The sequence below is a fragment of the Pomacea canaliculata genome, linkage group LG10, assembly GCF_003073045.1.
Source record: "Pomacea canaliculata isolate SZHN2017 linkage group LG10, ASM307304v1, whole genome shotgun sequence".
NCBI classification, from domain to species: Eukaryota; Metazoa; Mollusca; class Gastropoda; order Architaenioglossa; family Ampullariidae; genus Pomacea; species Pomacea canaliculata.
In genome coordinates this window covers 15,076,123-15,089,672 of record NC_037599.1, presented here as the reverse complement: position 1 = coordinate 15,089,672, position 13,550 = coordinate 15,076,123, and the positions used below count along the sequence as shown (strand labels likewise).

The following is a 13,550-nucleotide window of genomic DNA, read 5'->3' as shown; positions in this document are numbered from 1 at the left end:
TACGGCCTTTGCATGGCATGCGACAAGTTGTTGTGTGCCGACTGTCATGTCCGGCATTGTGCAGGTGACCTGCACATTATGGTCACACTTAGTTTGTTTCTATGGACACAGTTTTTCTGTCTATTTACTGCTTGTGTAATAGCTTACTGCCTATTCATTATTGTAGATATTTTCCTTCTTATTCAGTTCTGTAGAAGGGTATCCTACCTCGAGGTTTTGTATCCTATCGCTTGCTACTAGCAGTGGCATGGAGGATGGAGCCAAACAAGTATTGTTGTCTGTGAATACCTGTCGCAACAGATAATTATAGGGCTTCTTATTTATATATACACACAACAGATAGGTATAGCGGTTCTCTTATAGATATATATACACACACATAGGTATAATGCTTCTCATAAATAAATAAACATGTATGTACAAACAAAGAAATAGATACATTCTATACCACTCTCTCTCACACACACACACAACAGCGATTTTGGGGGGGAGATATCAAATCAAGAAAGGTGTGGCCAGCAGGCCTTCGTCACTCAAGGACTATTGTCGTCGACCGTCGTCCAGAGGGTTATCTTCCAGAGACTGATAGTGTTACTCGTGTGACACATGTCAGAGATAGTGAAAAGACCTCTCATCACACCATCCGCACCGCATCACCCAGTGGCATGGCAGGAGCCAGGGGGGCAAGGTGGGCAACACCCCTCAATGAAAGATACTGATGGGACAAAAATGTGAACAATGTTGGCTGTCAACATAAAGGACACCTCCCCCAGCAGAGCTGGTATCACCACAGTCGCAAGTCAATGCCCCTGACGAGCCACACTATCTGTATCAGGACTGTGGTCAAGACCCTGACGAACCACACTATCTGTATCAAGACTGTGGTCAAGGCCCTGACGAGCCATGCTGGAGGTTTGGTACCTGGTCACCATGTCAAACGTATGGTAGCGTTGTTGTTTACAAAGGATAAACTCATGTTTACCAAAACCACCCCTGGTCTGTTGGGCAACGGCTGTTTGCGCGCCTTTTCGGCATGAGTACTATCAGTCCGTGTACTCATGGACACACGCAGGCGCGCAGCAACAGCCCGCACACACACACATACTGATACACACAGTCTTATGCACAAACACAGACAGGATTATGCAAACACATACAGATACACATAGCCTTACGCACAAACAGACAGCATTATGCGCGCGCACTCTCCCGTGAATTGACCTGACAGTTTTTCTGAACTGCCATAGTTCACTTGATGTTTTTAACAGTTTTTATTAATTTGTCCTCATTAGAGTCCAAGTCTTTTCGTCCATTTGTCCTTGTCAGGTTTCACACATCTCTCTTTTTTCTTTTCCGGCTGTTATTGCAGTTTATTTATTGCACAATGTAACGAATATTGCAAATGAGGATGTGAAAGGCTTGAGTTCGACAGCAGTTCTCGAATCCTTCACACGTATCCCACTCAAGGCGAGCCCAGAATCTTTAATTACACATCGTGCACAGCAACAAATAGCACACAGCCTGCCACACATCCGGTAATCGACTCCCACACACCTGGGCCACTGTATTGATTGCAGCACGCTGACAGTCGTAAAGATGAGGCTAGACCTTGCTAGGTGTCTGTGGTCACACCTGGGACCCACACTTTCTCTAGTCGACTATAGCCAGCACCAGTTTGAGGCCACAACATCGATAATGGTGTTGACGAGTATTTCCGCCATAAAGCTACTATAGACAGCTGTCTATGAGTTTATTCCACCTCAGGTATACCCAGACATTTACTTAGAGCCACAGATAATCACCCTATATACATCTACACACTGAGACACCAAAAGTGCCATCAACATGACCACCCGACATATATATTGTATCGGGTACATTAGATACAAAAAAGCCCAAACAAGTTAGATACTCGCTCCACAGACCAAGATACTCCTTAGATACCGCCATACCGGCATCAGCATCCCATCAGCGATCACCTGTCAAAATAATCACTGTTAAATTCATTCTGACCTACAGGTATGGTGCAGTACATGTCTGTCAACTGAGGCTGTGTGTGTCTATAGGTGTTGTCCTGCCATTGTCCCACTAACCTGTTGCAGTCACGCAAGAATTCTGCTGTTGTGACATTCGTCGTGCAACAACCCTCGGCCCGCGAGGCAGGTGGGGTGCGAGGGGAGAGAAGTGCGACAGGTATGGTGTACAGGAGGACTGGGCTGACAAGGTGGGCCGAGCGCCGCTTGTGTTTTCCTCCTTCCTTCCTGCCTGCCACCAGTGGGCGCTGTCAGCAAGGCTAGCCTTTTAGGCGGCTTTTCCCTGGCGTTTCAAAGCAGGAGTCAGTGGATTAGTGTCCTCCACCCGTCTTCCGTCCGCAGAGTGCGGGATTGTTGACATCTCACCCAGTTACTGACCCAGTCCCGCTCCCCCTCAACAACAACTCTTCCCTGGGGAGTGGACCTATGGTTATGGTCGTCCACCAAGCCAGGTGTGTTTCAGAATAATGGAGGAGGGAGGAGGCAAAGCAGGTAAGGCCCTTGATCGTGAGCTTGCAATAGTGTCGTCTGTTTGTTTAAAGTCATGTGGGTCGACTGCACGTGTCACGTGTTGTGGTGAGGTACTCTACCTGGTGGCAGCCATTCTGTCGTCTGCTCGCAGGCTCCACTCGCTGCCTGAGTCGCTCATGAGTTGTAATGACAGCCAGTTAGACCCATCGATGTGCTTGTGTGCATGCAAGCGTGTCCGAGTGTCACATGTCAACAAAGACTGAATGAACAGGGCAGTGCCACCCGACATGACTGACCTCAAAAAGTAGTGACTACTCGGCTATACATAGTTTGGTGACTGCAGACTGACATGATATGATGGAGGCCGTGCTCGCATTACATGTTGTAACACCTGGGCGTGACAGTCGAAACACGGGCAGTTATCAGACGACAATAGGACAACAGTTTCCTAGCAACAGTTTCAACGTGTGACCTAAAGGTGGCTATGGGACGGGAAGATGTCAGCACTGCGTCAGTGGTTGGCAGTCACTGGCAGACCGCCCGGCACGAGGATGTGTGGACACAACAAGCAACAGGTGTCTCCCAGTCAACAGCGCGAGCTGCACGACTGTCGCACAGGCCGCCATTGTCGCGTGAACCTTGACTGCAACATCACTTCTCGCCCCGAACTTCCGTCACCAAGGAAGCAGCACTTAGATATTATCTACCTGATAAACGCCGTGCACCTTGATTTGCTGTCAGTCGGCAACGGCATTCTTTCATTTGTTATTGTGTGGTTGCAGTCCACATAGCTGATCATTTGTTTCCGGTCTTATCATCCGCACTTAAGTCAGACTGCGACAGGTTGCAACAGAAGTTAGATGTAAGCAACAGACATAAGACAGGTCGGAGCTGAGAAGGTTCGAAACTCATTACAGGCACTCTGAAAGTAGGATTGAATGACATAACAGAGGAACTGCTCTTAATTTCTCGTCCAATGCCACAGATGTCGTCTTTACACAATGTTATGACAACACACTTGCTGTGGATAGCACTTGACTATCATGCTACACCTTGCTATCATGCTTACTATCATACCACACCTATCATGCCGCACCTTACTATAATGCCACACCTTACTGTCATTCCACACCTTACTATCATGCCATAGTAAAGGTGTGACCGCTAACATCAAAGAGACGACAGACCGTTAGACTAAGGTGTCACGATCAGAACTTTTGCGCGAGATAGTCATGCGCACGCCTCAACGAGTTACTTCCGTGAAAACGATGTTTCGCAGGCTGTTTAATCCACAAATTTATTATTCAGATATATATATAGTTCTTGCATGTATGTGAATGGTCGTCTGAGAGCGGACTACATCGTGTCGTTAACTGCATATGTTGTCCTCGCATATGAGCGAATGGTGGTCTTACTGTGAATTACATCGTTACAGTCTAGACATACTGTCACATACTGACATAAGAGCGAATGTTCATCTTACTGTGAATTACATCGTTACAGTCTAGACAAACTGTCACATACTGACATAGGAGTGAATCCTCGTCTCAAAATACTGACCTTGCTGCATATCGAGATAGCGATTCCATCTTGTCTGCGTGTGCGTGTCGCCCGCCACTGTTCCCATCGTGACAGGAGACCATAGAGGAGCGGCGGCCTCGTGGTGCCTACACCTGCATCGTGTCCACCCGACAATTAGTCTGCAGGACCTGCTTCCAGTCCGATCGTTATCTATTAAATAATTAATGTGGGGATAATGATGATGAGCGTCATAGGCTGCTTTAATGATTGTAGTAGCTGTTTGAAAAAAATATACGAGTAGAGTTATCTATCTTACGCCCGCATAACACAGTACTGCTCCCCCATATGCCCCATCCCTATTTCTACATGCCCCAGCCCTATTTCTACATGCCCCATCCCTATTTCTACATGCCCCAGACCTATTTCTACATGCCCCAGCCCTATTTCTACATGGCCCCGCTCTATTTCTCAAACAACAGTGCTATTCTAGCAAGCCCTAGCCCTATTTCAACAAGTAGTGTAGTGTTTAAACACTCACCACTGCAGTGAGAAACCCAGGGTTCAGATCTCGTCTCGGACACTATCTGTTCGTGCCACCTGTCGGCAGGGCTGGGAGTCGGTGGTTTTCTCCAGATACTCCGGTTTCCAACCCCCTCCCTCTCCCTCGATAGTCCGAAATCACTTCAAGGTTCGAACACTTTCCTACTAAATAAACCAGCCATTGGTAGCTGCTGCAGTTGACATGGTGTGGTTCGACATTTGAGCACCTGCAAAGATTGAAGACCCTACAATAACTACACCTTTACACACCTGGAAACTCTGCACTCGTTTACAACCTTAACCCAGGTGAAGATGGTTCCATACCAGGTTCGATGCTCGAAACAGTGGAAGATCAAGATACCTGTGCAGTCTGAGAACAACCCTAAGCACGTGCAACACGATAGCAGTCATCTTTGTCTACTAACTCGGCGAAATTATTGTTTCAACTAAAATTCAATCAGACATTTTATTCAGATGTATTCAGACGGTTACAGTGTTTGACCACCAATGCGACAGTTTGGACATTGAAGTGAGTCTGTGCTTACAGCAGTTCAGCAGCACATTGCAGCTTTTAAAATATTAATTATTTTGTGTACAGTAATGTTTTCATGTACAACAACCGCTGTACCATCCTCCAAGATGCTCCCTGGCACGTGGCAAGCGAACGTCACGTGCACATCTCTTGGCCTCTCCCTCTGTTCGTAACAGTCACAAGTAATGACAGTGTTGCGGTAACCAGGCAACCTGTATGAGGACACCTCTGGCAGTGTGAGACTGAAGTTTAACTTTTGTTTCAGATGGTCTTAACTGGCCGGCAGTTAGCGACGAGCAGAGGGCGCTGTATGAGCTGCTGTTCTACAGTCAGGGACCCTTGGACGGCTACTTACTGGGTAAGGTGGGGCTTGTGCAGCTAGAATATTCTGGATAGAATTCTTTTATGATTTTTTTTCAGTCTGCATCTGCCTATCTGCTTTTCTTACTGTCTTCTTCTGTCGCTCTTTTTCAGAACACACGGTCATGGATGTGACGCAAGCCCTCCATGGGCAGTCGGTATGTTCCTCGTCACACTCTCCCTTTCGCTCATTCCTTTTGCTTGAACGAGGTTTGAACCCTGCGAAAAAGTCTCAGAAGAAAACTAAATCAGGGATTCTTTTATGAATGTAAACTTCTGGATGGCTTTCACTTCACTAGAGAGACAAAAATGGCAGCTACGACACGAAGAAGCCAGTCATTCACTGTTCATGTGTGTTAGTTTATGTTGGTGTCGTGTTAGCTTGTGTTATATCGCGGAGATGTAGGGGCCACCCTTGACATGCGCAGGGCGGCAGGCTGATAAATAAGCGTGCTATCCTTTAACAGGGAAAACGCCAGCGTGTGAAACAGTTCCTGAAAGATAATTCAAGTAGTTCGGCGACAGCTGCAGTCTGGGGAGTGCTGTGGGGCAGGAGATTGGTGGAGTCGCGTGAAGGAGGAGAGCACCCGTGGGTCACATAAGGGGTTAGCTGTCAGCAAAGTACATTTGGTTATCAGTGGTGAGCATGTCAGCCAACTGATCCTGGAGGGTAGTCAGCTGTTCCCTCCTTTCAACAGATGAGTCGCCGGCCCCTGAGACAGTGACAAGTAATTCCTGACCCTGTCACAGTCGCTGGCCCCTGACAGTGACAAGTAGTCCCTGATCACATTCACAGGGACACGTAGTCGTAATCGTAAGATTAGCGGCAAAAGTCGGGGCAGGAAGGGCTGTCCATCCTGACCCACCAGGTTTACTTTCGTCACGAGACAGGGCGCACTACACGTGACATTCGTCATGTAACAGTGTTGTTCAGTTGTGACGTGTACGGACAACACAAGCAGTGACGTCTGCTCCGTGACTGTGACGTGACTTTTTTGGGGTCAGGATCGACAACACCTGCTGCTTCCGCCTGCAGCTTTCTTGCCGACCCAAACTTCCATCGCTAGGCTTACGTCACTTCACAGTGAGACCGTTGTGTGCGCCATCTTGCTGCTCAAACTTGTCAGCGCCATGCAAAGTGAGGTCACGTGAGTGCACGATCCTGTGAATGACTTGAGGGAGCCAGGAACTGCAGAACAGGGAGCCAGGTCTCAGCTGTGCCCTTTGCTGTGTTCTGCTTGTTTATGGTGGCAGGGTCGGTGCGACTGAACTATTGGCTTATGTCTTGGGAGAGAGAGGAATGAGAGAAGAACAAAGGGAAAGTCAGAAAGTGTGGATGGTACACAACAGCGGAGAGTAGCTGAGGCAGACAGTGAATTTTATAGAAGTGTATATATGTGACATGATGGACACAGTACACAATAGTATAGTTCTAAATGTAACACATCAGATATAGTACACAACACTGCTGTGTATATCTACATTATCATCAGGGCGGTCCGGTGGCGCCACGGTTAGCAACTGTCACATACAGTGAAGGTTGGTTGTCCTGGGTTCACCTCTCGTCTCGGGCACATTATTCTTTCTGTGCATGTGGCATCTGTTTGCCGTGATGTAGCCCCTCCCTATATGTAACATCAGATATACAACACTGTTGTCTCTACACGTAACACTGTCATGTGACATGCAACACGTCACATTGTGAGCAACAGCGTGTCTCTACACTCAATATGTCACTTGGTCCAGTAGGTAGGCTGCAGGTGGGTGATGCGGTCTCGTACAGCAAATGTCATTTTGATCACAACCATCAGCTAGAAACAGGTCCAGCAGTGCGGTGAGTGCAAGGTACCAACAACCTACAACAGTCTACACTGTCGCCTTCTCTAGCTCCTGTCCCTGTAACACCTGAAGCTGCTGTCCAATGAGATGTCGGTTTAGTAGGTGTTTATCGGTCTTTTAATGTCTTCAGCTCATTTCTGTTCCGGCTTGTGGCTCAGGTTTCCCGCTGATAAAATATGCGGTTACGATGTCTGGGTGTCGGGTGAACCACACAGTTGGCTGTTGATACAGCAATTCACCTGCTCAGTTGTTTGTTGGTGTTCGTTCTTTATAAACACCGGAAGTAGACATCTACCATGTTGGTGACGTGCGGTACAGTGACATTCTGTGTGTGGAGACACTACGGGAACTGCCTTAGTGTCCTTGTCTGTAACCATTCAGTATATGTGGAGACTGAGCAATCCTGGAATGGTAGCCCCAGTAACAGAGTCCTTCTAGTGCTGAGTAGCGGTGTGCATTAAGGGTGAGAATCGCGTGCATGTCCTTGTATCAATAAATAAAAAACCGACTGAAGTTGCACCCTGTGTGTCCATGATTTTGTGTTGGAGTGGATGTCATCAAGCCTTGAGATTGTGATGCATCCCGCAACATTCAGGATGGAATTGTTTGTGTGCTTCTGCTGACTGCTCGTTATGCTAACGCTGGTCGCTGCTGACGTTGTTGACGACAGGTGCCATTGTTTTGTAGACGAGGGTCGTGCGTGCGAGAAATTCTTGAGGTGTGCGAGGGTCGGGTGACACCCCGTCCTGACTCGTCCTCCCAATACAGCTGTTGAGGGTGAAATAACTCAGAGGCCATCCGTAGTCATACAGCTAATGTAACAACCACCCACTCGCCAGTCCCAGGCTGCATCTCGCACTTGTACAACTGTTTATGCCGCCAGACGTATATTAAAGAATAAACTACATATATATATATTCAGATGAAGGGTGTAATGTGTACCTGCTCATGTATCCTTGTAAATTGTGGTTTACATGGTGAGACTGTCAAGCTTGTGAATGTTGACGAAGTGCTGACACTGAATGTACTTGCATAGTTTGTTCTTACTTTTTTTTTTTTTGCAGGCGAGAACGTGAGGGATCTGTTTCTCAAGTCGGGGTTGTCGCTGCGAGTGTTGAGTCAGATATGGTGAGTTGTCGCCGTTGTCATGCGTGGATGAAAGGCATGCCTCGCGATCCAAGACTAGGAAATTATTTTTCAACGCACATCAGCGTATTGGGCAACAGAGCGACACAGTAGTCGGTTGTTTTGTTGGTTTTTTTTTTTTTTTGGTAGAACCTATAAATATATGGTATTAAATATTATTAAATATATTAAATATAAACCTTCTGCCATATATTACAAATTATTTGAAATAAAGTAGAGAATGTAGAGAAATTTACCTGAGTGATGCATTAAACTGATTTCTTGTAACGACTGTCTAAAAAGTTTGACCTAAACATAATTATTGTTCCCGAGCCTCTTGTCATCGTATATTTTAACCACCTTTTTCTTATGGCACCATCATCGTATATTTTACCTCAATGTGCAAGTCGTCAGGATTTTACTTGGGTAACCGGAGAGAAGTAGGTGTCACAGTGACAGTCTAGTGGGCAGTCAGTGTAGTGCAGTGGTTCTTAACCTTGTTTGAGGTACCGAACCCACAAGCTTCATATGCACATTCACCGAACCCTTCTTTAGTGTCATCACGAATTGCGGATGTGTCTTGACCTCCGTGGCGGAGGCTCCGCCGAACCCCCGAGACCGACTCACCGAACCCCTAGGGTTCGATCGAACCCCAGTTAAGAACCACTGGTCTAGTGTGTCAGTGCCTGATGTGGGCAGTCTAGTGTAGTTACTCTACAGTCTAGTGTAGTTACTCTACAGTCTAGTGTAGTTACTCTACAGTCTAGTGTAGTTACTCTAGTACGTCACGCCAGTGCTTGATATAGACAGTCAGTCAAGTGTGTCAGATTATCTTTAGTTTGGGGTCTTGACTGTGGGTTGCTGACCCTAGTGAAGGAGTTGGATACCAGTGGTTCTGTCCGTGCCGTGTCGCCACCCGTGTGGGAGAAGCAGTCCCACCCCACGTCCCGTCTCGCTTGACGTGGAAAGCCTTCGTGCAGACAGGAGGGTCTCAACGTGCAGACAGGCACTCGGCGGGTGTGTTCTGCCCTCACAAAGGAACGACAGGTGTGGGCAATGCTTGCAGCCCACCTGACTTTTGCTGCCGTGACAATAGCCGGCATGGTTAGCGGGCTTCTGGCCCAGCGGTCTGCAAATACTTGTCATACCATTGGCATATATGAGTGCTTTTCGCCATAAATCATTTCCTGTGTGCTTGTGGGAGCTTGTGTCCCCTGTCACTCTTCTTAAGGTTGTGACGGCTTTGAGGGCGTGTGAACTAAGAGATGATCCTAGAGACGAGTTCATACGGTAGCAGGACTAAAGATCATGTTAGTTCATTCCTTCTTACTCCTCGAGGACCATAGGTCCGCAACAACACCTCGCCAGCGGACCCTGTTAGGGCAGCAACCCTCAGTTGGGCCCAGGTGGTTCCGATGTTCTTTCCCTCGCTCTCTATTGTTCTTTTCCAAGTCTGCTGCGGTCTGACAACTCTCCTGTTTCCCTGAGGGTTCGAATCAAGTGCCTGCCTGGCAAACAACAAACTGCCAGAACTACAGAACAATAAGCCTCATCATCCCCCCAAGTAAAGTCATGCTGAAAGTTATACAGAAACGCATCAACACTTCCGCTGATGAACTGCAAGCAGAAGAACAGACTGGCTTCAGACCAGGCAGGAACACAGCTCAACAGAGTATATCTCTGACCTGCAACATTTTTAGTCATGTACCTGTAAGAACAAGGACATTCACATGCACTCGTACCCCCAACTCCCTCCCCTCGCTCACACATGAACACAAACCACGAACTTGTATTACTGGACTGCTGGCAGACGATTTTTTTTTCAGTTAACTACTAAAACGAGGCTGGTTTGTACAAAGCTTCCGGTTTAGTCACATTGTTTAGGCTCGCCGAGACTAACAGCGGAGAACTTCGCAAAAGACTAAGCGTTGGTCTCGGCAGACAGACAGCAGTCCACCTGTACACGTCTGTGGACTAACTCACTCTCGGGAACTAGCTCCTTCAGTTGTTCATATTGTCCTGTATGAAGTGATATTATATACGCAATATACTGGCATGATGTTTAATACCAAAGGTGATATCATGTGCTTACTGATTATTTACTGAGCTGATCTCACTGATATCTCTTGCTGACCTAACGCCAGTCTCGTGTCGCGCAGGAATCTCGCCGACGTCAGCAAAGACAACGTGCTGAACGTGCACGAGTTCGTGCTGGCCATGCACGTGACACGCGGTCTTCTCAAGGGCCTCCAGCTACCCGAAACCCTCCCACGCAAGCTGACCCCACCCAGCACGGAGCCAGTGCTGCTGCCGCCTGTCACACCCCAGGAGAAGGAGGGGTACACCCGGATGTTTCAGGCCCTGGACTCCAACGGGCAAGGCTCCATCAGCAGTGGGTATTCCGATCGTTAGTAATAAGTCCTATTATCATTAGCATGTTCTGATTTAATTAATGATAAGTAGTCAGTGTTCTGATGATACTTAACTCACATCCACTGGGTGAGTTGAATATGACAACGATTGATCGGCGCCATTGGCGTGCATTCGTTAGTCAGACTGCAATACATCATCGGGTTCACCAGGTAGGAGCGGGACTGTAGCAACTCCAAATATACGATGGCCGCCTGTCTTCGTCCTTCCGGGATTAATCATTAGCTGTTAGTGTTCTGATGATTCGTAATAAGTCTTAATATCATTAGCATGTGCTGATCAATCTATCCACTAGCAGTTAGTGTTTTAGTCATTAGTGATGAATACTCCGACTGTCCAATATATCGTTTTTGAAGTCTGTGTGCGATAAACTGAAATGCTGTCTCTGGCGTTTACAAACCTTTATTTTTTCGATCTTTTAATTCCTCCTGAGAATGCATAAAGATTGTGTTGTTTCAGTCGTGATGATGTATTGTCCACGTGTTGCAGGTGAGACTGTTAGAACTGTCTTTGAAGCCACGCGACAGCCACCCGAGGTGCTGGCCCGGGTGTGGGACCTGGCGGATGTCAGTCGGGATGGGCGGCTGGACGAGCAGGAGTTCTGCCTGGCCTGCCACCTCCTCCGCCTCGCCACCACCGGTTAGTGAGGAAAACAAGTCATCTGCTACATCTGATGTCATCAGCCTACTAGGCAGCTGTGTGTGAGAGAGAGTGCGAGAGGGAAGATGGCCGCAAGCTTTGTTGTATACAGTGTTTGTGAGGCCCCTAGCTGACCATAAAAGTTTTATATCTGATTTCATTCATTCGTTTGGCTGTAATATAAAAGTGCTAAGTCCCAGACGAGTCTAAGTCCCAGACCGATGACATAAGCGATGATAAGCTTCACACTGACGAGAGGTTTTGCGCCGCAGGAAGGAGCCTGGCAGGACCCGTGGATGTGTTTGTGTTACTGCCAGAGCGAGTTGCACCCCAGTCCTTACAGTCACGGAAAAGACGGTAAGTAACGAGGCTGCTCTCTTCCTCCTGCCCTGTCATCAACTTCTCTATTCTTTCTCTCCCCCCACAGTCTATTGACCCCCTCTTACTGGCTCCGTCCACTTCTACAATGACAATGAGGTTTACAGACTCCACCCCTTTGACAAATTTTCGGTTGGTAATTTGAGCTCTAACTTACACAAGTTTCTGTGTGATGAGAGGCTGAAGGACTTTGCATCGTCCTGAACGTGCTGTGCACGTGCACTCAACTAAAGGTGGACACTGGCCTCGGAAATGACCGAGTTCTCCACGCTTTCTAAAGCAAGTTGCGTCCCCTGGAGCCTGAGCGCCACCCGGAATAAGGTGTGACTGCGGGGAGAAGCTGAGAGGCTCTTTATAACTTAAACTTTCACTGTCACCTGACAAACCTGGACAAACAAGTGCTGAAAATAGCTGCTGGGGTCAGCTAGCAGTTGCCTGCCTCTACCCTGGGTATGCGAGACAACTAATGTCTCCGGCATGCAGGGCAGGTATAAATAATGTCACCCAGCGTTTCACCTGCAATGTAAACTCAAAGATTGTATACCTGCCGAGTGCCGGGGTTCTCTCTTACCTTAAAAAAATGTTTTCGTGTAACCCAAAGTAATAAATAGATGAAATATTTCACATTGCTTGTTACAGCATCTGATTGTACAGGTGTGAGCTGTGTGTTACCTGTCTGTTCTCAGGACATGATTGTGTCTGTGTAATGTTTAGCTTTGTGCTCTAGGAGGCTATTACTTTGTGATATTGCCTCTTACTCCGCTATTATCTTTTGAGTCATTCACTCGACTATCACTGAGGAATCATAAATTTAGTTCATATCATCTACTTTTTTAAAAACTCAGGAGTATTACATTCCATACACTGAGGAGTAATATATTTGATTTGTACTGTCGACTTTTATTTACTCGGAATGACCGACGGGGAAGCTATCGGCGCATTCCTCGGCGAGAAAGCATGCTGGGTTACTATGACGACAGCTGATTGTAAATACTGGACATATCCTCGTCGCTGCGCATGCGTTCTCACCGCAAGGTGCTCGCCATGCTGCAATACATTCAGCAAAAAGAAACACTTGTCAAGTATGTTTCTTCACGCTGTCGGCTGGCTCACAAACACAACAAACATCTGAAAACTGCCTGTGGTATAGAACCTCAAAGCCAAACACACTTGTAACACTGGGGGGCACCGATGCAGTTGGAATGAATAATTTGATTTGAATGACATCCGTGGGGCTGAGGATGTGCCGTCGGCTAAATATTAATTTGCATATCAGTTCAGCATCATCATGAACACGCTGTGGCGCTCGGCACTCCTCCCCCGACAACACGCACAAAGTTCATTTTGAATTTAGAGTCCCTTGTTTGACCTGTCATGATGCTAGTGATCTGCTCGACTGTGATATCACTACAGTAATAATAATAGTTGTTGTTTCCACACGTTTTTTTCCTTCTCTTTTCGTCTTCGTTGGTTTCTTAACTTTTTCCCTATCATGATTATTGTTGTTATAATTAGTATCACCTGTATAGCGCCATGAGGTGGCTCTTAGGGCTGTGATATGGCGCCATGAAGATGTTTATTATTATTACAGACATCGGTTAAACATTAATTGCTAGTATTTTGCCTTGAAGAACAATCGTTAGTATAGTGTTCTGTCAGCATACAGACAGAGCTTGCTGGCT

The 13,550-nt window shown here is 47.1% G+C and overlaps 1 protein-coding gene across 2 annotated transcripts in view; it reads left to right on the top strand.

Annotated features, from left to right (window-relative positions):
- Positions 1 to 2,116: 2,116 nt before the first annotated feature.
- LOC112573144 overlaps positions 2,117 to 13,550 on the top strand; it is a 50,423-nt gene continuing 38,989 nt past the window's right edge. The window contains exons 1-6 of one of the 2 annotated variants that reach the window (XM_025253235.1): positions 2,117 to 2,525; positions 5,363 to 5,455; positions 8,361 to 8,424; positions 10,581 to 10,813; positions 11,341 to 11,490; positions 11,763 to 11,847. In XM_025253235.1, coding sequence (XP_025109020.1) covers positions 2,501 to 2,525; positions 5,363 to 5,455; positions 8,361 to 8,424; positions 10,581 to 10,813; positions 11,341 to 11,490; positions 11,763 to 11,847 — 650 coding nt within the window. In that variant the 5' untranslated portion in view covers positions 2,117 to 2,500. The remainder of the gene's footprint in view (positions 2,526 to 5,362; positions 5,456 to 8,360; positions 8,425 to 10,580; positions 10,814 to 11,340; positions 11,491 to 11,762; positions 11,848 to 13,550) is intronic. The other variant, XM_025253234.1, reaches the window with a different exon arrangement.